The following is a 27,328-nucleotide window of genomic DNA, read 5'->3' as shown; positions in this document are numbered from 1 at the left end:
GTTCTAATGTTCTATGGCCTGAGTAATGAAAAGAAATATCCCAAATGCTTTCCTAGCCACCTTTTCTTTATTTCTGTACTACTCATATGAGGGATCAGCTACACCTAGGTCTTTTCCTATCATCCTGCTGTTCATTATATGTATCTTAGCCTTCTTGTCCTCTGAAGTGTATGACCACATATTTTTCAAGAGCAAATTACACCTGCCGTTGTTCTGGCCCATCTTACCTACTCAGCAAAATTGCTCCATAGCCAATGATGATCCAGCTGACTATCAACAAATCCATCAATCCTCACCCATTACCTTCAACTGTCAACCATTGTACATACAGGTTTTTGCCCACATCAACATAAGGCAGAGGAGGAAACTGTATGTAATGACTCTCTGAGGAAATGTCAGGAGAACCTGGGTGGTGTTGCACTGCAGTCTTGCTTTGCTCGAGATTTAAAGGGGAAATCTTCAATCATGGGAACTTTAGAAGGTAGCTCAAGAACTCAATGCTGGCTGGTGGCGTAGTGGCATCAGCGCTGGACTTCGGAGTGAAGGCTCCTGAGTTCGAATCCAGCCGGCTCCCTTGCATGCTTTCCATCCGTGCTGGGTTGAGCGTCGAGCTAGCAACTCAGCCTCGTAAAAATAAGAAAGCCTGCTAAAAAAAATGCCGTCATGACGGTGTCCCGATGACTCCACTCGGAGTTAAGGGCTTTCTTCTTCAAGAAATCAAAAGAATCTGCTCATACATATTCCAAAGTGCCATTTGTACTCAAATCTAATGCCAGTTGTTTTTTTTAAACGTGTAACTTATCTGAAAATAATATTATCTTCAAATTTGCTATTCTGCAGATAGTGTCTGGCTCTGTGTGCTAAGCTGTTCTAGGTAGTTCTTTGAGAGAGAAGGCAGAAAAATCTAAACCTCCAAAAGCTGCTTCTCTTGCCCTTTACACAGCCTGTATTCCTCCGTTCTTCCTTCGGGCAGATGGGGCTAGTCAGCCATGGATGGTAGCTCATCTAGGAGAAGGAAAACTCTGATCTCAAACCTCTGCTGCCTTGTGTCTATATCCACTCACGGAGAAGGCTTCAGGACTAGGCCCCGAGGACAAATCCGGAACTGGAGTCCCTACGTTGAGTTCAACGCTGACTGGCAACTCCTGCGACACCGCTGGTGCCAAGCTGTATCAGTCTCTGCCGTTCCTTTGGATTCGTCAGCTATGTGGAGAGGGTGAGCCTGCTGTATGGGCAACAGCTCGGTCTCTATATTGTACTGCCCTGGCTTGCACGTCACATAGACAGCTAGGACTCAATACCCATGACATCTCGTTCCTCTGGTATTTGGTTACCATGGGGACTATGACTTTAAGAATCCATGATCTTCCCAGAGTGCTGCTCAGCAAACTGGCTGAAGCTGTGTCACAGTAACACTGCTCCCATTGGGACCTGCACAGGTTGTGATTCATGCATTGTTTCATGTTGAAACCATGCTAACACAGTTGCATGCTTGTTTCTGACCAATTCTGTGATCATCTGGGGTGGGAGTGCCCGTTTGGCATTGCACACAATGATACTTCATCATACCAAAAAGAAAATCAATCTCAAACAAGAGAAAATCTGCAGATGTTGGAAATCCAAGCAGCACACATAAAATGCTGGAGGAACTCAGCAGGCCAGGCAGCACCTGTGGAAAAGAGTATGGTCGACCTTTCGGGCCGAGACCCTTCAGCGGGATTGGAGAAAAAATGAGGAGGAGTCAGAGTTAGAAGGTGGGGGGAGGGGAGGGGAGAGAGAAACACAAGGTGATTGGTGGAACCGGGAAGGGTGGGGGGGATGAAGTAATGAGCTGGGAAGTTGATTGGTGAAAGAGATAAAGGGCTGGAGAAGGGGAGAGGACAGAAGACCAAGGAAGAAAGAAAAGGGAGGGGAACACCAGAGAGAGGTGATGGGCAGGTAAGGACATAATGTGAGAGAGGGAAAATGGGATGGGGAATGGTGAAGATGGGGGGTTGTAGTTCTGTAGGAATAAAATGATTCGGTTGATGGGTAATAGCATTGAAATAAACCTATCACTTATTAAGAAACAATGGAATTCTTTATGAATTTGTAATTCTAAATTTCATTTTGTCTGAATTAAACTTTCCCAGGCTAAGGAAAGCGTCTTTTGTATCTATGGTCCACAGTGGAACTGATTTCTGGATTTAATAGTTCTTTATTTTTCTTACTTCAGTTGAACATTTTTTTTAAAAAATAGCAACATGAAAATATTCCACTTACCCAAGGTAATATAAGACAACATTTAACCTCCAGAATCTCAAAAGGGTTTAATAACATCTGCAACCACATTACATCAATCCTTATTCTTCATCCACCCATACCCCTCAACAGAAATCTCGTTTCAGATGAACTATTTGCTGACCTTTTACTAAAGGCAGTACAAAGCTTTGATTAGAAACTTCATCAAGCCAGCTGATCCATAAGCCTCACAAAATCAAAAGATATTGTAATAGTGTACATTTCATACAAGATGATTTAAGTATTTACTTTCAAGACGACAGTGTGAGTTTGGAAGCTGTAACAGCGAAGTAAGGCAAGCCAAAAAAATGCAATGAAATATTCATGTTAAGTAATATAATATACATGGGTGGGTGAACTTGTACAACATACAACAGGATCACTGATATACGAGTTTGAATGTATGGCAATGCTGTGTAACGTCTTACTGAACATATGTTGTTAATTCAGTGCTCAGCAAAGAAATGATTCACATTTCAAAATACACTCCCCCATAAAATACAGTTCAACAGTGGTTTGCCATTTAAACATATACAGACCCTTCCCCCAGTAAAAAAATAAGAGTTTATGGTAATGTGTAGTTAGTACTTTCTGAGCCTTCAAATTAGATTTTCAAAAATAGTCATAAGCAAAAGTAAAGCCTGACCAGTTACATACTTCTCGGGCCATGCATAATTGTGGTATTTTCTGCAAGTACAGAAAGTTCCCCTGCTTTACTCCCCACTCCTCTGAAATTACGAAAATTACTCCCCAGTTTTTTTTTCAATATGGAAACCATCAGGTAAATTACTTAAAAAGTTAGTGAGCAATTGCAGAGATTTGCCAAGCTCCTTCTCCCTAATAAGCAGAGAAGACAAACAGATGATGTGTTGGGCTGTTGAGGATTCAGTTTTCTGATTCGAGCCAAGTCAGCTGTTACACATCAACCATGCCTACATTTGGCACAGAAAAAGATGCCTGTCTCTCTGCAAATCACTTCCCAATTAATAGGAGGGGAAATTCCAAATCTCTCTCCACCTGACAGAAATTGGGTGGAATTGGAGGTGAAGGTGAGCAGCTTTCTAGTCTTTAGCCTCAAGACCCTTGTAGCACTGGGCAGGCAAGGTGGACATTTAAATGTACTGAGACACTGGTAATAATCTGAAAGGAAAATAAGCAACTTGTATTTACATAATGATTTTCGCAACTTGGACATTCCAATGCAGTTTTCAGGCAATGAAGCACTCCTGAATTTTGAATGAGGTAATGCTTGCAGCAGAGCCAAACGGTGAAAAAAAAGGTTTCCAAAGCTTTTGGGATAAGGTAGTTGCAAAGACAGACCACTTTCCAATAATCAAATAACGTGAGTCCAGATGAAGGGTTTCAATCTGACACATCAACTGGATATTTCCCACCACAGATGCTGCCTAATCCACTGAGTTCATAGCAAGATTAACCTGAAAACTTTAAGCATTCTTCCTGCATGAACAATGCAAGACGCAATTTCACTGGGGTGATTAGTGTACACCTGACATTACTTCTAGTGGAAAACTGAATTCCTGAACAAATTTTCATTTTAACAACCCCTGTAAAAACCACCAGGATGTGAAATTTTAAAAAATACCAGTCAGCATTTGTGAAAGAAAAGAAAGCAGAGTTAAACATTTTAGGTAGATGTAATTACATTGGGACTGAGAGTTTTCAAAGTTCAAAGTAAACTTATTATCAAAGTACATATGTGTATATGTCACCATATACAATCCTGAGATTCACTCTCATTTCCTTGCAGACATACTCAATAAATCTAATAACCATAATAGAATCAATGTAAGACCGCACTAACAGGGCGAACAACCACTGTGCAAAAGATAAGAAACTGTGCAAGTACCAAAGGAAAAAAAGATAGCTGAGCAATAAATATCAAGAACATGAGATGAAGAGTCCTTGAAAGTGAGCCCATAAGTTGTGGGAATAGTTCAGTGATGGAGCAAATGAAGTTATGTGAAGTCATCCCCTTTGGTTGAGGGGTAATAACCTGGTGGTGTGAGTTCTGAGGCTCCTGCACCTTCCTCCTGCTGGCAGCAGCGAGAAGACAGCATTACCTGAGTGGAGGAGGTCGCTGATGGTGGATGAGAGAGAAAGCAAAGGGAATGCTTACAAAAAAGTGGAAACAAGAATGATTGAATGCCATAAGTAGTGGCATGCAAACTGAGACTGCTCGGTGAAGACTTGTTCATCAATATAACACATATAAAATGCTGGAAGAACTCAGCAGATACAGCAGCATGTATAGAAAGGAATAAGGAGTCGGCATTTCAGGCTGAGATCCACCATCAGGACTCAACATGTTAATATTGTGATTGCTAATCGCTATGCTCTGATTAGCCTGGAGCAGAAATGAATTACTACTTCACCTGGAGGGAACGTTTGGGTCCCCAGATGAAGGAAAGGCTAAGGGTAAAAGGGTAGGTGATATATCTCCTGCAGCTGCTTGGAAAAGGACGTGAAGAAGGGGAGTAATTGTGGAGGTGGATATTATTTTAATAATATTTTTATGATATTCTTAATTTCAAGTATGGTGTAACACAAATGGTTAGCAAATGGTTAAATGCTTACACTGGCCATTTACTTCCTGGTCCTCGTGGAGGTGGAAATACAATCTATGGAGTAATAGAAGATATGGTCTCCGCAGAATGTCGAGAATGGAGGAGAGGGGGAGAAGTGCCACCATGTTGAAGAGGATCGAAATCACTTAACATCTAGTGAATGTCCAAGCCAGCTACCTTCATGTACCAATATTGACTAGTTCCTCACTTTAAGTACCAAGGTACTTTATCAAGTACCAAGTGCAGATAACTAAATGGCCAAAGTAAAAGGGAGATTTCGACATACAGAAAGGTTCAAGGAGGAAATTCCAGAACAGGGCTTAGCAGCTGAAGGCGTGACTGGCAGAAGCAGCGTGATAAAACAGCTGGAGATGGATGGTGAATAGAGGGGGAGTCAGGGATGGACTAGGCAGACATGAGAAGATGAGGGAATCAGTTGTATAGGATTCTGCCTGTCAATCCAGGCAAGGATGAAGTGTGTGTGTGTGTGTGTGTGTGTGTGTGTGTGTGTGTGTGTGTGTGTGTGTGTTTGTCTGTACATGTATGTGCAGAGGAACCTGTCCTTCAATCATCCTGAATTTTGCTTTTCCAAGACTATGTGATATCTGTCATGCAACGGCCAACCAATTGGTTGCGAAAAGGAATCACAAACAGCACAGAAATAGGGTACAGGTTATATAATGTGTCCATTTAGCTGTCCAGTTCAGTTTACTGATGGAAGTTTGACAATAAACAGAGGCTGACAGGACATGAGATAATTCCCGGTAATTTCCCCCTGAGAAACTCTTGAAACTCAATTATTTTGAAATAAGTATCTGAAGAACTTGTATCACCCTTAACACCAATTTGTACAGGTTTTGTTTGCACTGCCAACTTAAAGAGATCTGTGTCTTCTGGTAGAGTAGGCGTAGCAGTGGAATGTCGATATTCACAACATGTTTTTGCCAACAGATATGCTTCAATATGAACTGATGAATGAAACTCCTGTCAAGATCAAGCTTAGCAGAGACTAAATCAATAAAAAAAATATTTTTAGGAAGATCTAGTAACAGGAAACAAGAAGTTAAATCTATTCTGTCAAGCTGTAAATTCCCTAGTCCCTTCTCTAGACCTGATGAAGGCTGTCAGCCCGAAACATTGACTGTTTACTCTTTTTCATAGATGCTGCTTGGCCTGCTGAGTTCCTCCAGCATTTTGTATGTGTTGCTCTGGATTTCCAGCATTTGCAGATTTCCTTGTCTTGTGTAAATTTATAAGTAGCTGTCAGTAATTGATAACCAACAGTCGGTGTTGATGAACATACTGATTAAGATAAAATAAGTATAACTATTTTACTTTTTCTGTGCTGTCTGAAGAACCGCAAGTGTCTGAATTGTGTGGAGCTTCTGGCATTATTATGAGGCAAACAAATGGGGGCAAGGATCAACCTGGATGAGTGAAGAATGATTAATTGTCTTGACTTTGGCACACTACAAACCTCTGTGTAAACTATAACCCTAGAAAGGGAAACCATTGGACCTTCGTTTAGAAATGGAGCTCATAATGATGTTAAATATTTTGATAGATTGTAATTACCACACAAATTCTTCCTTGTCTTCCCACTAAAAATTATTCTTGCATTAGAATAAACATTAAGTTATTTGTTAAAGTATGAAAAATTCAAACCAATAACTTCTGGCCATACATTAACACTCAGTAGCAAATTTCTAGATTCATAGTTTGATATTCTGGGATTGACTGTGCATACAGCAGATCTCAACAATGTCTTACAGTAAACATGTTTATGTAATGAGATGATTTTATATCATATTCATGTCATAAAATAAAAAAATACAGCAATATTTTGTGGCAGCATGTTGATCACTGCTTCTGACTTCATTTAACAGCATGGTCAGAGCCAGCAAGGCTCAGAAATCAATTATGGCAGTGTTTATGTATTTTATGCCAAATCATAATGGCTTTATAAGATTACAAAATGCCATATTTTGTCAATTTCAGCACAGCTAAACTATCAACGTCAAATCATAATTATTGGAAATATCACAAGCCTGCCACTCAGTTACTTTTAGAAAACTATTGTTAACAGTATGATTCATACAATTAAAAAAAAACAGAAAAATCTGGAAACACTCAGCAGCTCAAGCAGCATCTTTGGAAAGAGAAACAGTTAATGTTTCAGCTTTAGAGACCCCTCAGATCAAAGGTTCCCAACATAACCCTTGGTTAATGGTAGGGGCCATTGGCATGAAAAAGATTGTGAACCCCTGCTTTAGATGCTGCCTAAACTGATGAGTCTTTCTAGCATCTGTTGTTTTATTTCAGATTTTCAGCACCTGCAGTTTTTCTCATTATTGTGCACTTTACTCCAATAATTCTTGCTGAATTTTATCCAAAAGCTCAAAATCATCTTACCCCCTTTTAAAGTCACTTAACTGGTTAAGAATGATAAACCTTGGGATCGTAAGGCGATTAATAGGCTTTCTATTCACATGAAAAGTGCCACTGCCAAAAAGATTCAGTCATGATCTTAATGAATAACTAAGTTGAAAAAACAGACCAAAGGCCTGTCTAGCTTTCCTTCAGCTTTTGTGTTCTTTTCTGCAATAGAACTGTAAAACCAATGAGATTGGATAACCGAGTTTGTCAGAACTATGGACTCAGCAGCACAGCAGATTTCGGCAACTGTGCTCGTGAATATGCATGTGCCAGCTAATTATTATTTCACTATGGTGGTATTCAACTTCCTTCTTTTTGTTGTAGTGCTTGTTGAGACTTGTGCAGCAAAAAAAAGAAAGAACAAATCACAAGGGCAAAAAAAAGCGAAAAACACAAATTTCAATGCACCAAATCACAAAGTCATCAAAAGAGTCCAGAAATATTCAGATCAATATTAAGTATTGTGCTGTAGGTTTTCTATGTTTCTGTGCTTCAATTCAACTAATGGCTAACAGAGCCCATCGAGGTGCAGACTTGTGTTAAGCTAGGTGGCATTACCTCCAACCCATGCCTCCCACCAACACTTTTCTCAGTCTTACACATCACTGAAGTGGAGCTAGCCCTTAGGACCAATGAAAAACAGCTCACCATTTTACCTCCATATCAGCACCAAAATTACCCCAACCCCACTATCTCCATCGTCCAGCAGAAATAAAAAAACAGAAAATGATGGATTTGCAGGTCAGCTGCCATTGGTAGAGAGAGAAACGTGGTCCAAAAGAACTGGGAAAGAGAGAAAAGAAAGCAGTTTTCATTAGGCAAAACAGTGAAGGAGAAATGGGCAGAACATTTGATTGGGTGATTTCAAATGTGTTAATGGGGACAATTATAAGTGCATTAAGTGGCTTTGTTTGGGACAGCACACCAGACAGTACGAATGTGAACAGAAAAAAAAAATATTTGTTTATTTATTTAGAGCTATAGCGCGGAGTGGGCGTTCCAGTTCTTAGTGCTACAACGCCACAGCAACCACTGATTCAATCCTAGCCTGATCATGGGCCAATTTACAATGAACAATTAACCTACAAATCAGTACATCTTTATACTGTGAGAGGAAACCAGAAGACTCGGAGAAAACCAACACCTTCCACATGGAGAATGTACAGACTCCTTAGAAATGACATCAGAATCACGCGAACAGCATCATAACAGTTACAATGATGACAGGCAAGTTGAAATTTTGATACAGATGTGAAGAAAGTGAATCGCCTGAGATCTTGAAATGGAGTCCAGAAAGCTGCAAAATGCCCAGATGGAAAATGAGCTGTCATTCATCAGACTTGCGTGGTTGATCAAACTCCTGTTGGACCTTGTTACAAAAGTGCAGGAGGCCACAGACAAACAGGTCAAAGTGAGAGTAGGATGGGGAATTAAAGTGGCAGGACTCAAAGCCACTCCTGATGACTGAATGCGGGTGCTTTATAAAATGATCACCCAGTCTGTGTTCTAAACACCGTGCACTACCCTAAATTGGAAGAAGTATAACTTCTCAATCAACTTGTGGCATTCTCTGGCTCTGACTACTCAAAAAGGAGGACTGTTGGGAATGGCACTTAGAACTTCAGGTCCTTCATCAGGCTAACGTAGAATGAAGGAAGAAGTACATCACCACCCCATCTACCTGCCAACTTCTTTTTCAAGCAATTCCTGCCACCCCTTGTGGTAGTCTCTGGGTCCCACACTCCCCTCATCAGCTCCCTCTAGTCCAGCAGTAAAGAAGGGTGGCACAGGGAGGTAGCATAGCAGTCAGCACCAATGTCCCAGGTTCGATTCCTACCGTTGTCTGTAAGGAGATTGTATGTTCTCCCTGTGACCACATGGGGTTTCTCCAGGGGCTCCAGTTTCTGCCCACATTCCAAAAATGTACCAGCCAGCAGGTTAATTGGTCACATGTGTAATTGGCAGTGCAGGCCTGTTGGGCAGCATAGGCCTGTTACTATGCTGTATCTCTTAAAGAAAAAGTGGGGGGGGGCGGGGAATCTAGTTACACTGAATTGTGAGGGAACACCCAAGAAGGAGGAGTCAGTGAGTTTTGAAAGTAGGAGAATTCTGTGTAGATTTTAGAATCTCAGCTGTTTCTCCTCACAGACTAGCAGCAGGAATTTCCTCACAAGTTTCCTTTTCCCACACTGAAAGGAAGTATGAGCAGACGCAGCCAGGTCAGCTGTTGGTGAGCACGCATTTAGCCGGTTTCACAACAAATCCTCTCTGTGAATATACTCTGACAACATGAAGCACGCTCATGACACATCAGTTCTAAACTAAGAACTAGTTGCATGCTTAGCCCCCTGCTCTATTGGCTTTACACTTCTGACTGTGCGGCTAAGCAGAGCTCCAATGCTACACAGTATTTACGTTTGCTGATGACATCACTGTCATAGGCCGAATCAAAGGTGGTGATGAGTCAGCATATAGGAGGGAGATTGAAAATCCGGCTGAGTGGTGCCACGACAACAACCTCTCACTCAGTGTCAGCAAAACGAAGGAACTGATTATTGACTTCAGGAAGAGGAAACCAGGGTTCCATGAGCCAGTCCTCATCAAGAAACAGAGGTGGAGAGGCTCAGCAACTTTAAATTCCCCAGTGTAATCATTTTAGTGGACCTGTCCCAGCACATAAGTGTAGTTATGAAGAAAGCAAATCAGTGCCTCTCCTTCTTGAGGAGTTTGCGAAAATTTGGCATGACATTTAAAACTTTGACAAACTTGTATAGATTTTGTTTTAGTGTGTCGCACCAGACAGTCAGCCATTCTTGTCTGGCGCGTGGTGTCAGGATTGGTTTCCTTTCGGATTAACTGGGTCACGATATGAACGTTCCTGACTCGACCCTTTTTTTTTAAACGAGGCAGAGTGGCAAGGTCAACACTCAACCTGGCACGGATGGAAAGCGTGCTGGGGGGGGGGGGTGGCACGACTTGGGTTCGAACTTGGGAGCCTTCGCTCCAGAGTCCGGCGCTGATGCCATTGTGCCACCAGCTGGCACTTAGATAGATGTGTGGTGGAGTGTATATTGCTGGCGGCATCATAGCCTGGTATGTAAACACCAATACGCTTGAATGGAAAATCCTACAAAAAATAGTGGATTCAGCCTAGTCCATCACGGATAAAGCCCACCCCACCATTGAGTACATCTACATGGAACGCTCTCTATCATCAGGGACACCCCCCCCCCACCCCCACCATTCAAGTCATGTTCTCTTCTCACTGCTGCTACCAGGAAGAAGGTACAGGAGTCCCAGGACTCACACCACCAGGTTCAGGAACAGTTATTACCTCTCAGCCATCAGGTTCTTGAACCAGCGGGATAACTTCACTCAACTTCACTGGCCACATCCCGCAACCAATGGACTCTCTTTCAAGGACTCTTCATCTCATGTTCTCAATATTTATTGTTTATTTATTTATTATTATTATTACTACTTTTTTTTTCATATTTGCACAGTTTGTTGTCTTTTGCACACTGGTTGTCCACCCTGTTGGTGAGGTCTTCCATTGATTCTATTACGGTTATTGGGTTTACTGATTATGCTCACAAAGAAGTGAATCTCAGCGGTGCATATGGTGACATATATGCAGTTTGATAAGAAATTTACTTTGTACTTTGAACTGAAATGACTAGGGATACAGTATATTAATGTCTTGTCAGACTTGGCTATAAACTCTCCTCCACAAGGTAGATTTTAAATCTCTGGTAATTAATTTTAATTGTAGCAAGATACTCCATCGTGAGGTAAGCCCGAACAAAAATCCTTCTATTGAAAAGTAGCAATAAGTACAAAACACAACAGAATACAAATAAAATGCCAGAGCGTGTACACACATCTCTCCAAAGAACAATAACCTCCCTTGTGGCAGTCCTTGTGCAGGGATCACCATGTCCCAGAGAGCATTGATCAAACACAAGCTGCACATGCTGCTTTTATGACTTTCTGGCATGAAGCAACCTCCCGGGCGATTGTGAGAGGGTCAATGACCAGAAATCAAACTCGCAAGCATCATTATCCGTCTGCTGCTCTGCTGCTGACCTAGGCTCTGGAATATAAAAAGGGCAAGTCCCACAAAACAGACGCTCTGGAAATATTTATTTGTTGATGACGACTTCACACTGTAAAATCGTTCAGTGTATAGAGCCCAAGGCCACATACATTAATCAAGTTAATAGGTAACCATTCACTGGGCACTCATAGGTTAGAGGAGGATACAGATGAGACACTAGGATCTGGCAAGCTGCTGGAGGATCTCAGGGGATCAATCAGCATCTGTGAGGGGAAAGGAATTGTGTACTTTTGGGTCAATACACTGCATTAGGATAGCAGGCTCAAAACATTAACAATTCCTTCCTCTCCCACCACCCCCACAGATTCTGCTCAACCTGTTGTTTTCTTTTTGCTACAGTACGATACAGTTGTACTGCTGCTGATGGCTCTCAGCTCCTTATGAATGCCCAGTTCTGAGCTGTTCTATTGGCTCTGACTTTATTCCATTTATTGCTACGATATTGCCAAGCAACACAGTGAAGACTATCCCTGGTGTTCAGAAAAAAAAAGTTTGCTCCACCAAGAACGGTTTGGTGTGAGCTCTTACTGATCTGACGTTATTGCGGACAGACACATCCCCAACAAGCGGATTGGTGAAGATGATATCAAATAGGTTTATCCCACACTGGTTCACTTGGCACCTGCTGTAGACCCATTCTGCCAGCTCTGTCCTTCAGGACTTGACCAACTCATTCATTAGTGGGACTACCAAGCCCTTGGTGAAGGATATTGAAGCGATCTACCCAGAGTACTTTCTGTGTTTCTGGTATGGTAAAAGCTTTTTCCTAGCACTGCACTGATTCACTGATTGAAGAAAGATTGCAACCAGTAATCAGGTGGTTTACTTATTTTTGACCTAATACCATGAAAGTTCATAGTATCTGCGGCGAATGTTTAGGATTCTGAGGGCTACACACTCTTGTCTATATGGCACTATGCTGCCACCACAGTGAGAAGATCAAACTCAAGGATTATAATGAAGGAATACAACATACTGTCTGTAAGAGATGATTATGTGAGCGTGACAACAGTATGTTTGCACATTGACTAGTCTAAAGGTAACTCTGGGAGAGAAACGTCACCTTGTCTCAAAGCCTGAATGGTTTTGTAGCAAGCTTTAAATATCTATAATATTCACAGATATGTATAAGAAATTGATATTAATTTAATATTTTTGAAATTTTGAGAAATATTGAAATTAAAGAAACACAATAAGGCATGAAGAAAAACGCAAACACGAGGAAATCTGCAGATGCTGGAATTTCAAGCAACACACACAAAAAATGCTGGTGAACGCAGCAGGCCAGGCAGCATCTATAGGACAGAGGTACAGTTGACATTTCGGGCCGAGACCCTTCATCAGGACTAACTGAAAGCTTCTTTCATGCCTGAATGACCTGGAGTCAGGGCCTTCTGCTTTGGCTCTTGGTAGGGTCACCTGTGCCAAACAGGTCAAAGGGTAGAGGTCAGACTAAGAGTAGTCCACTGGTCGTCCAGGTTTGGGGGTTCATTTCAAGGCTAGCAACTCTGACTGGTCAAACAAAATTGTTACGGAAACAGCAATGAAGAATTCTTCTACATCTGAGTGGCTGAGAACAGACAGAGATGGAGGACCTTCATTGCTGCCCTAAGCATCACCAGGTGTAACAGGCAGTAAAAAAAAGGGTTTTAAAAGCCATCTGGATAAGTATGTGGATAGAAGTTTAGAAAGCTATGGAACAAATGCAGGCAGATGGGACCAGGTCTCAGTTAGCATGGATGAGTTGGGCCAATAGCTTGATTCCATGCTGCAAGACTCTATAACTCTAGTTACCTGCCTGTGAATGCTGAAGTTGTCAGCAAACTGGCAATTCATAAGTTTAGGAAAATGCAATGCAAGATCGATCTTCATGTGGTACCATGTTAGCTTGTGATGGACCATAAGATATAGGAGCAGAATTAGGCCTTTTGGCTCATCGAGTCTGTTCCACCATTTCATCATGGCTGATCCATTTTTCCTCTCAGCCCCAATCACCTACCTTCCCCACGTATCCCATCATGCCCCGACCAATCAAGAGACTATCAACCTCAGCTTTAAATATACATTACTCTTGGCCTCCACAGCTGCCTGTGGCAACAAATTCCACAGATTCACTACTCACTGCTAAACAAATTCCTCCTTATCTCTATTCTAAAAATGACACCTCTCTATTCTGAGGCTGTGTCCTCTGGTCTTAGACTCTGCCACCACAGGAAACATCCTCTCCACATCCACTCTATCAAGGCCTTTCACCATTCAATAGATTTCAATAAGGTCATCCCTTATTCTGAATTCCAGTGAATACAGGCCCAGAGCCATCAAATTCTCTTCATATGACCAGCCATTCAATGGAGTAGGTACTCATTGCATTGGTGAGATAGTATTAAAAAAAACTGACACTAACTGCAAGCCATGAAATTTATGACTCTTTAAAATAATTTTTCAAAGAAACGGGTGATGTTTTTACAACTGGTATTAATCTAAGGCCTCTTACTTTCATGCCAAAGTGTATTCCCAACAATGAGTCATGATAGATTTCTATTATTTGTCATAATCCTAATAGCCCTATAAGACTTGCTTTTATAAAGGGGAATGATTTTATCATTATTGAAGCCAAGTGAATGATAGCGGTAAATGTCTGCATAAAAAGGTCTTATTAATATTAAAATCTGAAATGAATGATGAAAATCCTAATCCATTGTAGTTGAATTGTTAATAGCTTTTCAGATATAGACTCATTAAATACGTGTTGCATGATATCTGGATTTACTGTTGAACAGGTAACAGGTTACCTATATCACATCTAACAGTGAAGACTCAGAGTTACTTAATTCTGAAGTAGACTCAGTTAACTATTTTCACTTTCCACTGGAACATCACTTTCCGTTTCTGCTTACCAGTGTTGGAAATTGTGTGCTGTTGACATCAAATGAAAATGGGATCTGGCTCAACTATGATATCTTTTGCAAAACAATGAACTGATGACAATAGTTGCCATAATTTATTTATGAAGTTGTTCTCTTTGATGAGAGAAGAAAATCTGTAGAAACCTGTAACATTGTCCTCCCCTTTCCCATTTAAGTCTGAGTGTGTTGCAACTGCCCAAGATGCCTGGAATTTCTTGTTTGAAATACTAAAGTCACATTTCAGCCTTACCATTGCAGTTAAGCACTTTTAATCACAGGCGATTATGACAATGACCTGATCCTTTCCGATTTATCTGTAGATCTTCATCCGGCTGCTTATCTCTGCACTTAGCCAGTTGTAGAATAAAAACAAAGAGTACTTTCTTCATTTCGCAAGTTCTCATTATTTTTGGTGCTCTTCCTCAGAATCTATCCTTAACACCCTCCAGGTAGTTCACAAGCTGTGCATTGCATTCTCGTCTGTATCACCACCAAGTTAACTTATACTTCCCTCTGTAACATCACCAGACTGCTGAAATCTTCATTCATGCCTTTACACCTCTAAACTTAATGAATCTACTGAAGTACTGACTTGTTTCCCTTGCTCTAATTTCAGAAAAAAAAAATGAGGCCATCAAATGCCTGCACTTGCAGCAAGTCCTGTTCACCCTCCACTCATGCTTGCAAAGGCTCTTAGATGGTCAACAACTTAATTATAAAATTCTAGTCCTCGAATCCCAATTGCTTCCAAGCGTTCTTACCTCGGGAATCTCCTGTACAATAATTGCCTGAGAGATCGTTGGCCTTCTCATTCTGACTTCCTCCTCATTCCAGAACTAATCACTCTACTGATCGTACTTCCAGCTCCCAAGGGCAAAAGACCTCTCTGCCTTTCAACCTCCGTTAATACACAGCTTAAAAGCAGCTTCTGAAGAACAGTCTCAGCCTGAAACGTCAACTATCCGTTCATTTCCATAGATGCTGCCTGACCTGCTGAATTCCTCAGACACTTCGTGTGTGTTGATTTGCATATATTGCCGAAGTTTCCTGGCTGTATCTGGTAGCTCTGAAGCAGGGGTTCCTAACATGGGGTCCATGGATCTCAGGCTTAATTGTATTCATCCATTGCGTAAAAAAAGGTTGGGAGACCCTGCCCTGAAGTAAGCTATCAATGTTCAGCATTTTTCATTAAGCTAGTCCTGGGGAATGATGAGTAATAGATGCTGGCACATCTCTCCCACTCTCCCCTGTCGCTGGCCTCAACAAAGCCCAATGGCATAACCTTCTCTTGCAGGCATTTCCAGCATTTACGTCTGGGAAATCAGCCACTCCCAATCCACACCAATCATATCCATTGTATGTTCAAAATCTCCAGTCATGTAGTGAGATTCCTGCCCTTGCAATTGGGATTGTTATTTAATGTTACATACCTTACTTAATGTTCCCTAAATAATTACTTAGTCTTTCAATGCATTTGCAATTTTTAGATATAATTCTATTTTAATTATCTGCAGCTGTGAATATCAGAGATATTTAAAAACTATTTTTAAAAATCTCCTGGCTTTGACAGAGGATGAAGCTCTGTTCCCAGCTTTGTTTCCTAACACAGGGTGATCTGGGGACGAGCCTCACCAGTAGGTCACTTAAGACCTGATGTCGCAAAGCCACACTGGGGGCATTTATCAACTGTCAAATATGTATCAGCCCGGGAAAATGTGGACATTTCAGTGAATACTAATGCCAAAAATTAATTGATTTGTTGACAATTAACAATGCCTTTATCAAAATATACAGTTACCCAGTTTAAACTAAATACATATATATTTAAAAGGGAAACAGCAACATGATTTATATGCAATGTGTTTAATAACATGTCTAGTTGTCAGCTACATCTATATTTATATCTTATATATTGTAATTGAAGCACATTGTCGAAAAAATACTGAGATTAATAAAGATGTGACTGAATACAGGAAAATTAATGAAAGAAATAATGTTAAAATGGAATAAACAAAATGAGACAAAGGAATGAACTCGATACAAATAATTATTTTCTGTTACTATTAAGAAGCATCTTTAATTCAATTTATCAGAAAGTATGCAAGAATTTAAATATGAATACATTAATACCAGAGTTAAAATCTATTTATGCAAAAAAAAAGTTAGGAACAAAGGAAGGTAATTCAACTCTCTCCAGTTGAAGTCCTTTTTCTGAATTTATGTTCAAGACAGATTAGTCTGGATCAGTGCCAAGTGCATATCCTTCTTCCCTAATCAGCAACATATCCACTTCCGTCTTGAAAGCTTCCACAGATTGTATGTTTTAGTAGCATATATTTCATAAGTCTACAAACCTACATGTGAAAAAGAAGTTGAATCTTAAGTCATGTCCTGCTCAAGACTTCCGAAGCCTATAATTATGACCCCTGCTTCTTTACTTCCTGTGAGGGACAAGTGCCCAGCGAGGGACTCACGCACAGGAGGCAATTGACCCTGAGAGCAATCCTGTCTTCCTCTGTTTAGACATAGTACTTAGCAATTTGTCCAAGATGCAGAACTGATGTCATTTGTTGAGTTTTATTTTCTAAAGCTAGCTATCTATCCTTAGAACAACTGGGAAGCATGAAACAGAAATGGAAAGAGCATGTAAAACTCTTCAATGTGAAGACTTCAACTCATAAATCAATTGTAACTCAAGAAAACTAGGTGTGAATCTAAGTTTATTACAAATATTTTTAAGTACCATAACACCAAAAAACTGCTGATACACTGGTTTCATTGTACTATAAATTTGTCTTGTGCAGATGCCAATGACCAGGAGATCATTGGGATTTGATAGATAATAAATACAGACAGTAGAAAATACTAAAAATACTTAGAAGAGTTAGAATAACAGAAAATTATGCACAGGGGGCACAGACATTAGATTAAGTGTCTTTACAGTTCCTTTTATAATCCAGGAGGTACATTAATGCATTTCCCCCCACATCCCCCTTAATTCCCTACCTCCTCTGACCTCTTCTGAGGAATGATGAATCAATCCATCATGAGAATTGGAGCCAACCTCCACCCCCACACTATGCAGTTGAATAGAGTGAATCATCTTGCCCTGCAGTCTTACTCAATGCACTAACCACCTATGCTGGAACATATCTTACTGTGCCTTTATAAGATAGGCAGTTCCAACACAGGGTGGACTTTGAGATGTACTCATAGATCTCTTTTTGGATGATAGAAATATAAAAAGTTTTAAATTAGGTGTAACTAGATTGGGTTCAGAAGAAGAGCCTGTCTTTATGAAAACAAACAACTAGAATCATTACTTTTCAAGTACATACAAAATTTAATTTTGTAGTGAAATCTCCATGACAATCTTTATCACACTAATACAATTTGCACGTAAAGTAAATTCCATTGGACTAGCTAACGTGATTTATCATCTTTTGAGCTAAAAGCGTTACATTTTTCCAAATGATAAAAAAAACAAGTTATATGTCATGTAAATAATACATTAATATTGGCAATTAACTGCCTAACTTTGGTAGTTTTACAGGGCCTAATCACTGCAAACAAGGGACTGGCAGAACTCCTAAAGATTGCAGGTTTTTTTCCCAGTGTATTTACACTTGGCCCTGCCACTTCAATGAATATCCACCAGGAATAACCATGGTCTATTCCTGGCTCAACACAATGATACAATCCCAGAGAAGGTATACCAGCAGTTCTGCTTTTTGTGTGTTTTAAGAGATTTGGTATATCACCAAACATTCTAGCAACGATGTACTCCACACAAGTATTCTGACTGGTTGCATTACCACCTGGTATGGACGCTCCAATGCACAGGATTGCAGGCAGCCGCAGAGGGTTGGAGATAGAGCCAGCCCCATCATGGGCACAATCCTCCCTCCCCACTGACAACACCCTCAAGAGGCAGTGCCTCAAGAAGGAGGCAAGTATCACAAAGGGTCCTCAGCATCCTCTTCTCTTATTACCATCGGAGAGAACGGACTAGAGTCCGAAGCCCACACTCAATGACTTAAAAACCGCTTTTTCCCCTCTGTCATCAGACTTCTGAACAGTCTATGAACACTACCTCATTATTCCTTGTGTGTAACAATTTATTTTGTAATTTATAGTAATATTTGTCTCTTTGCTCTGTACTGCTGCTGCAAAACAACAAGTTTGACAACATATAAGTCAGTGATAATAAACCTAATTCTGATTCTGAAAAACACAATCTATAGGGTTTGCTTGTTCAAATGCCATGCAAAAATGCTGAAGAAGCAGTAAGGGAACATCCGAATCCTTGGGTAATCAATGTTTCCTATAGCACATTTCCTAGGATGGCAAATACTCTCATTACTTGGATTAAATGAATATTTGTCATGCCCAAATTTCGATAATAAGTGTAATCAGTCTATTCAAAACCAATATATCACATCCAGACTCATTTCTATGCTTGTTCACACACAATATTCCCACCGCCGTCTGTAAGGAGTTTGTATGTTCTCCCTGGGGTGGCTTAGGTTTCCTCCAGGTGCTCCTGTTTCCTCCCACAGTCCAGAGACGTTCTAGTGAGTAGGCTAATTGATCATTGTAAATTGTCCCGTGATTAGGCTTTGATTAAATCGGGGGTTGCCAGGCAACATGGCTCCATGCTGTATCTCAACAAATAAATAGATGTTTTTTTTCCAATGGAGTCCATAAGACAGGAGATGCAAGAGACTTCGTTTGGTGTGATCAGCAGGTCAGGTATAAAGTTACTGATGTAGGGTGTTAACCTGTAACATTGACCACCCCTCTACCTCCACAGATGCTGCCCAACCAGCTGAGTTCTAACAGCAATAGTCTCAATAGATCCTGGCTCAGTTTCTACTGGGAAACAGGATAGTTATTGCACATTTCATGGTCAACTCCGGACACCGACAACCTTCTGACATACTTACTTAGCTTCTGCAGCCCCACCTGAATAAGACTGTGCTGCCAGAGCTATCAAGCTCTTTGATCTACAGTGGGAGGGAGGAAGACAGTAAATGGAAGAGAGAGATACGATTGGTAACTGTTTCTATTACTCAGAAACAAATACAGGTCGATGGGAGTAGGCAGTTTAAATGGTTTGGCACAGACTAGACGGGTGAAAGGGCTTGTTTCTGTGCCCTACTTTTCTATGACTCTAACTCTGAAATGAATGCATAATTAAATTTGATTTTAAAGACAAGAAAATTTATGGCAATATTCAACAGGTTAGGTAGCATCTGTGGAAAGAGGAAATTATGCTTCAGGTCAAAGAGTCTTCCACAGATGCTGACTGACCAGCTGGGTATTTCCACCAGATTACTTGCTTTTGCAATTATTTTCTTTCAGACATCAAGCCACTGCGTTTTGTTGACAATTACTGAATATTTCTGACAGATATCATTGCATACAATAAGCATGTGGCAAAGTACATCAGATTAAAAAGATAATTAATTAGTCTCCTACTTTAATTTCCAAATTTTATTTAACACTCAGTGATTCTATTTATTCCATTTGCCATGACGAATAAAAACATTTTGCAAGACTTTTGTTCTCTTAAGGAAGCTCTCGTTACACTTATGACATGCAGCCAATGAGCAGCAACAAAATGGATGCTGTCCCTGAAAATGGAGGCTTTAAAATATTTATAAAGCATTTGACATATGATATTAATGTGTTTTAATTTAAATGTAGCCCTCTGCTACATTGAATTAGGCAATAATGAATGGCAAGGTCAATGCTGTTGGTAGGATTCTGTGAGCAGAAATTTAATTTAAGCACATGATTAATTACAGGCAGAGCAGGGTCAGTTTAATGAATGTTCTGTTCGGTAGGACAGCACTTCTGTGGTCACCAGCTGATTTGCTTAGTAACAAAGTTAGCTGTTTTAGCTTGTGCATTGGGGATTGAACTGACTGCCCCAGTCTGTGATGGACATTCCACTGACATGTTGCAATTGTAACCGTATCCAGTAAGGCTGATTCTTTCTTTAAACATTTTCTTGTTTATTTTGATAAGCAAGCAAAAGGATCAAGCCACAAGATACAAGCTTGACAACTGTGTTTTTTTCCCCTAAAAGGCAGATATTTTATGCAGCTCCCCCAAGTGTTTATTTTTGCAACTTACTCGCATCTCATGCAAAACAGCGATTTGTTGTGAATTTAAGATAAAAAGCATGATTAGTGAATTGTAAAAAAAGGAAAATATAATGCTTAAGTGCAATTACATGAGCTATATTGTGTCTCTTCACGAAGGGGCTGCATTAAGATTCATAGATGACCCAACGTGTTACAGAAAACCACCCTCCATGCGCTTTATTCACATCAGTTCGTTCTGGGTTTCCACACCTACTCAGTGTGCTGTGGAACATAGAACATGGTGGATGTAAGGGAAAGCCTCACTCCATCACTGATCTCCATGCTGACTTCAGAGTGAGTTCTTGATGACACCAAGCTGAAAGGCTGAATACTTTTTAATTCCAGTCCCTTGGCTTTATCCCAGCCAGGTCGAGTGCAACCTTTTCATTCAATAATGCCCACTGACCTTCATTAAGTGAGCATAAGTTTTTGTTTTTCTTTGGCAGCCAACAATCTGATTGAGGAACTTCGTCGGTGGAGCTGCATCTGGAATGGGAATGGAATGGTTGACATTTTGGGTCAAAGCCCTTCATCAGGACCAGGAGTGGAGAGGGAAAGTGGTCAGTGTAAAGAAGAGCAGAGGTATGGTGAGACGGGAACCCAATGTGACTTGTCGACTGGAGGGGGGGGGTGAAAGGTGATTCGTAGGTTGTGGTAGGGTAGGGGAGGAGAGAGAGGATAGGGTTGGGGGTGTTGGCTGCAGCAACAAAGGAAGCAAAAAAAATAAGGAGCAAATAGAGGAAAGTGCGGGAAGGGGAGGGTGAAGGTTGGAGACAGCTGATGGATGTAAAAAGCGGGAAGACAAAAGACCACCATTGCTGGATTCTGATAGGAAAGATAATGGGGATCATTAGGAGATAAGTAAATTTTAGGCACAAGCAGAACCATTTTCTTTCCATGTTTATATTTCTTCCTATATTTTGGTTAGCATAAATAATTTCAATTATTCTACATAATTTCATCACAGCTTACTTTTCAAAAAATATATATTTTATTAAATTGCACGTCAACAGTCTTTAAATATCTCTGATCATCAAGAACAATTAGAGACAGTGGAAAAAAAAAGCATGAACTGTGAAAGGGCCATTTGGGTGCTCCAAGTTTCCAGCATCTGAGTCCTGGGGATCATTCACAGGCCACTCTGCCTCGGAGGATGCTGAAACAGTGGCGCCTCCAGGACTCTGGGAGCCATGCAGTCACAATAAAAAGTACACTTGTGTGGAGTACGTGGTTGAGAAATGGCCAACACAGACTGACAGACAAAGGCAACAGAATCATTAGTACCTGTCAGCACAAAACCGTTTCACAATAATAATTATCTTAAAAACTGAGCAGATAAGATTAATTATAGCAAAGTGGAAGCAGCTATTCAAGGCCCTGAGACAGATTTTTATCGTCCATATATCCAATGATTGCTAACTCCATCTCACCTGGAAGATGTGAGAACCAAGGTCCAATATTAAGGCTTCCTGAGTTCTCACTGTGTAGGCACTGTAAATATACCCTGCTCCTTTGTACTTCTAAGTAAATATTTCCAGATTATTTTGAAAACATAAATACATTATAGTGAAAAAATATATAAATGAGCAATTTATGTTTTACCATCACCAAGATACCATCATAGTCAATTATGCAATTCAGTTAGAAAAAAATCTTATACAGTACTGTGAAAGAATCTTAGGCACATATGTATAGCTAGGGCTCCTAAGACTTTTGCACAGTACTGTAGTAATTTTATGTATTGCACTGTACTGCTGCCACAAATTTTATGACATCTGCAAGTATGACATACCTGATTCTGATATGGGTCTCTATTGTCAACTGAGAATGGGAAGGGACAGGGAGAGGGGAATCATAGTTGAGAAAAGAGGAAGGGAGAGGGGAGGGAGCAGGAAGTACTAGAGACATTCTGTAATGATCAATAAACCAGATGTTCAGAATCAAATGACCTCGTCTGGTGTCTCAGGGCTGGATATGGCTGCACCTGCACCACGCCCCACCCTTGGTACTCCTTTCCTGCCACCTGTCCCACACCCCTCCCTTGCTATTCCCAACATCCTTAGTTCCTGCCAGATTTACAAACACACTCTCTGCTTCATGTCATCAAATACAGCATTGTGCAAAAGTCTTAGGCTATAAATATGTGCCTAAGATCTTTGTACAGTACCGTAGCTCACAACCATCCTGAGGGAGGAAAGAACTTTCATTATAATGAATCCTGCTGTAAAGTGTACATATTAATGGGTTAAATACTCTTTCATCAGGTCTGTAGAATTCCCTTCATCTTTTATAGCTTCACTGGAAGTCCTGTTACAGAAGCAATATGGTATTTTGTCTGGTATACTGTACTATTAACAGGAAAATCTGAAAGCATAAAATGTAGAGTGATGTTGTGGCTTACTAGAAGGTTGAATAAAGTTCACTACAGTTTGACATCTGCAGGTTTAGTTGGTGGTCCTCAGAAACAGATATTTTTGAATTATTATTCTAAACCACAGCTGTAAAAATAAAAATAATTAAATCTACAATTGAACAAATTTAGATCTCAATACAGATAGGTACAAGGTAAGCACGTGAGCCTCAGCAATTTAAACTCAAACTGAACAGCAATAAAAAAGTTGATGACACTATGTAATTGTTGGTACCTTTGAAAACAAGTATTTTTTTCAAATTTGACAGTGGATAGAAAAGTAGCTGATTGCGTTTTGTCATTATTATGTTCACTGTGCTACTTTTAGTGCAGTAGCAACAGAACGCAGGTTATTAAACAATTTTTGATGAATTCTTCATCACTGTTCAGGATAACCGTACTAGCTACCAATGTAGCCTACAGCAACCAATCCTTTGTTTAATATGTATGAGTCTCATCAGAACAAAAGTCTGACCCTTTCCGGTCTTCATCTAACTGCTGTTATAATTTGTCCACGTCAAAAGGAAATGGAGAGTATCTTAAGAATGACAGCTGTTGGCATTGGCAAACTAATTTTGAAATAACTTATCAATTTCCACTTTGTATGCAACACTAAAATGTCTTTTTAGTGCAGTTATATAATGCAGTGGCTCTTTTTTTTCCAGTCTGCACACTACCAACTTTATAAATCTGATAATAGAGACAAAGTAAAAGCTGCAATAATAAATCGTAACATTTAATATGATGTTTTCAATCACACATTGCTGCTCTCACGGCAGGCATGCTTAATGAAATGTTGCAGTTCAGATTTATTAAGGCAAGACAAAGTTACCACAGAGTACAAGCTCTTTCAAGCTGGAAGACTTTACTGATGACAAATAACAATGCTACATGTTTTAAGCGAAAAAAGTAAAAGGAATAGTGTCATTAAGATAGCTTGTCATAATATTTGTCACAAAGTTTGAACTTATATCTATGATGTCAATGAATGTTCAATATCACTTGGCACATTTCACTAACTCTTAGAATTTGTTGATTAATGCTTACTTAAGTTAAGAATAATTTGAATTTAAATAGAACTATTAGAGTTACAATATATTTACCAGAAGCTACACATCATTAAGCAGAACACAATCATTGCCTTAGGCATTACATATGTCATCAATTTGGAACATTACTGCTACTCACTTATTTCTTTCAAGTTCGATGATCAGCTGTTTGCCTTCAGCTTCAATTAGGAATTTGGTCCGCATTGGATAGTTCTACGGTAAAAATACAAAATTCATATTGAAATGCTAATTAACCTACATAGTACACTAAAAATTCTTGTTCATATGTGTCTCGGATTACTTAGAGTAATGCTTGGTCTATTCACCATTTCATTGTGGTTTCCATCCAGCTATCGCTGAACTGTGATGAAAGCTGGCAATGCACATTATAATCAGAGCAGCCTAGCCAACAACAGTGCTTCTGTGACAGAAGAGGCCAGTTCACAATTCTGAGAATACCAGAACTCTTGAGTATAGTGAAATGATTATATGGCATGGCAAACTTTTCTTCAGGGATAGAGAATGCCAGTTTAAAGTTTGCGCCACTTCATTGCTTACACTTGGAAGACGTGAACGTGAGTAACCATGGTTAAAAAAAACACATGAATCAGGTTTATTTGTGTTCAACTTTCACAGCCCCTGCAGATCACATGGCCTCTTAGCAGTCATCTTGCAGTGCAAGGGTTAAATTACTTGAATTTATCCAGAATCTGCAATGGATAATAGTTATTCTGGTAATATATTTGAAAGCAAACTTAATTCATGAATTTCATAACCTGGAATAATACTTACCAACTTTTATCAGCATTGCATCCTCTCTCTCTCTCTGTCTCTCTCTCTCATATATATATACACACACACACACATTTACCAATATTGTCAGTATCAATATTACTTCTAGCCCCCAACAATTTTGAAAATTGCCTCATGCTATATAAACAATGTTTGCCTTTCAACGAATTATAACTTTCCATAAAGGTGAAATTCATCCACCTTAAAAGCTGATTTTATACGTGGGGAAGATGACGCTAATTGTCCTGAAGTCTTTTACGAAACAGAAGAACAGAACCTCGATATTTGATGGCTAACTCTTGCTTCACTTCTTTATCCCATGCAACCACATTACTGATATAATTATGGTCAAAAGCTTTTTGAACTTTACCTCCAAGCCAACCTTTGTTTCTTTCTTTGTAGAGTATTCCCTTTTTCTTTCTAACACCCATCTTCGATCTGTCTTGCAGTCTATTTGCCAATAACCTTTCCTTTGATTCTGTTCTTTTCTTTGTATCTTAAGCCTGTTATCTTAAACCTTTCAGAGTTTTAATAAATCCTGGTGTTAACTCCTCACCTGTGTCTTGATATGTTGCCTGACCTGTATATGGTTTTCTTGCTGCTGCCATCAGGTAGAAGATACAAGAGTCTCAGGACTCACACCACCCAGTTCTAGTACAGTTACTGCCCCACAACCAACAGGCTGTTGAACAAAACGGGATCACCACACTCACTAGCCCATCCATTGAGATGTTCCCACAATTAATGATCTCACTTTAAGGAGTCTTTATCTTTTTATCTCATGTTCTCATTATTTATTGCTTTTTTTCTGTTTGCATTTGCACAGTCTGTTGTCTTCTGCGGTCAGACTGATCTTTCATTGATCCTGTTATAGCTACTATTCTATAGATTTGCTGAGTATGCTCGCAGGAGAATGAATCTCAGGGTGGTATATGGTGACATATATGTACGTGATAATAAAATTGACTCTGAATTTTGAACTTTTAACTTTTAAGTATGTTCACCACTTTGTTTCTTAGTGTTGTTCAACATATGTATCCATCTCTCCTATTCTGGTGCAGCTGTAAGCGTAACAACCTTCCTCTTCCCAAATCCTTACAATAGTTAGATCGAATCTCATCGCCCAATGTTCTATCCACTTAATGGCCCTGTACCAATTAGTGATCCTATATCAAATGAAATGTATGTGGCTGTGTTTACTGTTTGACGTTCAAAAGAACCAAAGTGTTTCTTCAGAGTCTATAAAGAAAAGTTCTGATGAAAATAATTTTATGAAGTTGGTTATAAAAATCAACACCTTGACTGGCCATATGTTAATCAGGAAGGTTTGAATATAATTATTGATCAATCAACCCTACATGAGCATGTATGCAGGGTTCATTAAGCATGTGGGAGTTTGTGCTGGTGAGAAAAGAGTCTAAGGTACTGATGCAGCTAATCCACGTTCAGAGAGATTTGCCTAGATGGTCTGGCTCCAACAGAAGAAAATGAGGTCAGAATGGGCCAAGCTTCCATGTAAATCCACACACTGACCTTATTACTTGTGGAACCAGAAAAATGTACTCATTTAACAGAAATTTATGATACTCGAATCAAACCCTTCATTTTAATTTACAAGCTTAGTTTGCACAGATTACTGAAACAGATGATTTTATACTTTTGCTGCTATCTCAAGAGTAAACTTCACAGTGACAAAATATGTTATTGTAGTTTGGATGAATTCTGGCATCCATGGCTATTACAATCTGCATGTTCTTCGAAATAAAAGTACCCCCCAAAAAAAAGCAAACTTCAGAAATGATAAAAGCAGAAGTGTGTTAGATTTTAATTCTCTCAGGTAGCTGTGTTCATTTTGCTGCTGTTCCACTGCCAAAGCTAAAACTTATCAGACATTAGTTGTCAGGAAAAACTACTAGAATTATTTCATTTTTGTCTACATATCATTATGTATTTTCCAAGATTAAATCAGAAACAAATTAATCACGCAGGATTCCAATTCCTTATACACACATCTGAACAATGGAATAAAACTGATACATAATTCAAAAATAGTGGCCAAAAGCCCTGTGTACTGTGCCTTAATGACATTAACCTTAAACCCCTTTTAAATGACTTTTAAAGTGTTTTTCTGAAACATGGATAGGGTGTTTCCTGGAGATCAGAAAATCATGCATTAATGTGTCAATCTAAGAAAACATTTCTCGGTGAAAAAACTGTTGGAAAGCAAGAAGATATTAATATTTTTATCCTTTCTCCTCAATTTCCAATTTCCATTTTGCTATGACATAAAAACTATTCATGTTATCTATAATTGGAATTCATGGAGTTAAGAGAGTCGTAAAAGTTATTTATGAATTTATTCCTTCTCACTAAGATGAGCAACTTTGAAAATTCTAACATTTTTGTTCCAAATTAACTACGCCCATCATACAATCAGTTATATCTTTCTCAGAACGAGGATGCTGATAGCTCTATTCAGTCTCTTTAAGTAGAGACCCATGGGTGTGGAGAAAGACACAGGCCTCCGGTAAAATTTCAGTTTTGGGAAGTAACTGAATAAAGTCATTTAAATTCCTCAAGGCAGAAACATCAGACCTTGCT

General features: G+C 39.6%; 1 protein-coding gene across 2 annotated transcripts in view; it reads right to left on the bottom strand.

Annotated features, from left to right (window-relative positions):
* LOC140185772 (disintegrin and metalloproteinase domain-containing protein 12-like) overlaps positions 1–27,328 on the bottom strand; it is a 397,254-nt gene that overhangs the window by 286,320 nt on the left and 83,606 nt on the right. For both annotated transcript variants that reach the window (XM_072239412.1, XM_072239413.1), the window contains exon 3: positions 24,075–24,148. In XM_072239412.1, coding sequence (XP_072095513.1) covers positions 24,075–24,148 — 74 coding nt within the window. The remainder of the gene's footprint in view (positions 1–24,074; positions 24,149–27,328) is intronic.

Source organism: Mobula birostris, chromosome 21, assembly GCF_030028105.1.
Source record: "Mobula birostris isolate sMobBir1 chromosome 21, sMobBir1.hap1, whole genome shotgun sequence".
Lineage (NCBI taxonomy): Eukaryota > Metazoa > Chordata > Chondrichthyes > Myliobatiformes > Myliobatidae > Mobula > Mobula birostris.
Note: the sequence above shows the minus strand (reverse complement) of the source record. Positions and strands in the feature narration are given on the sequence as shown.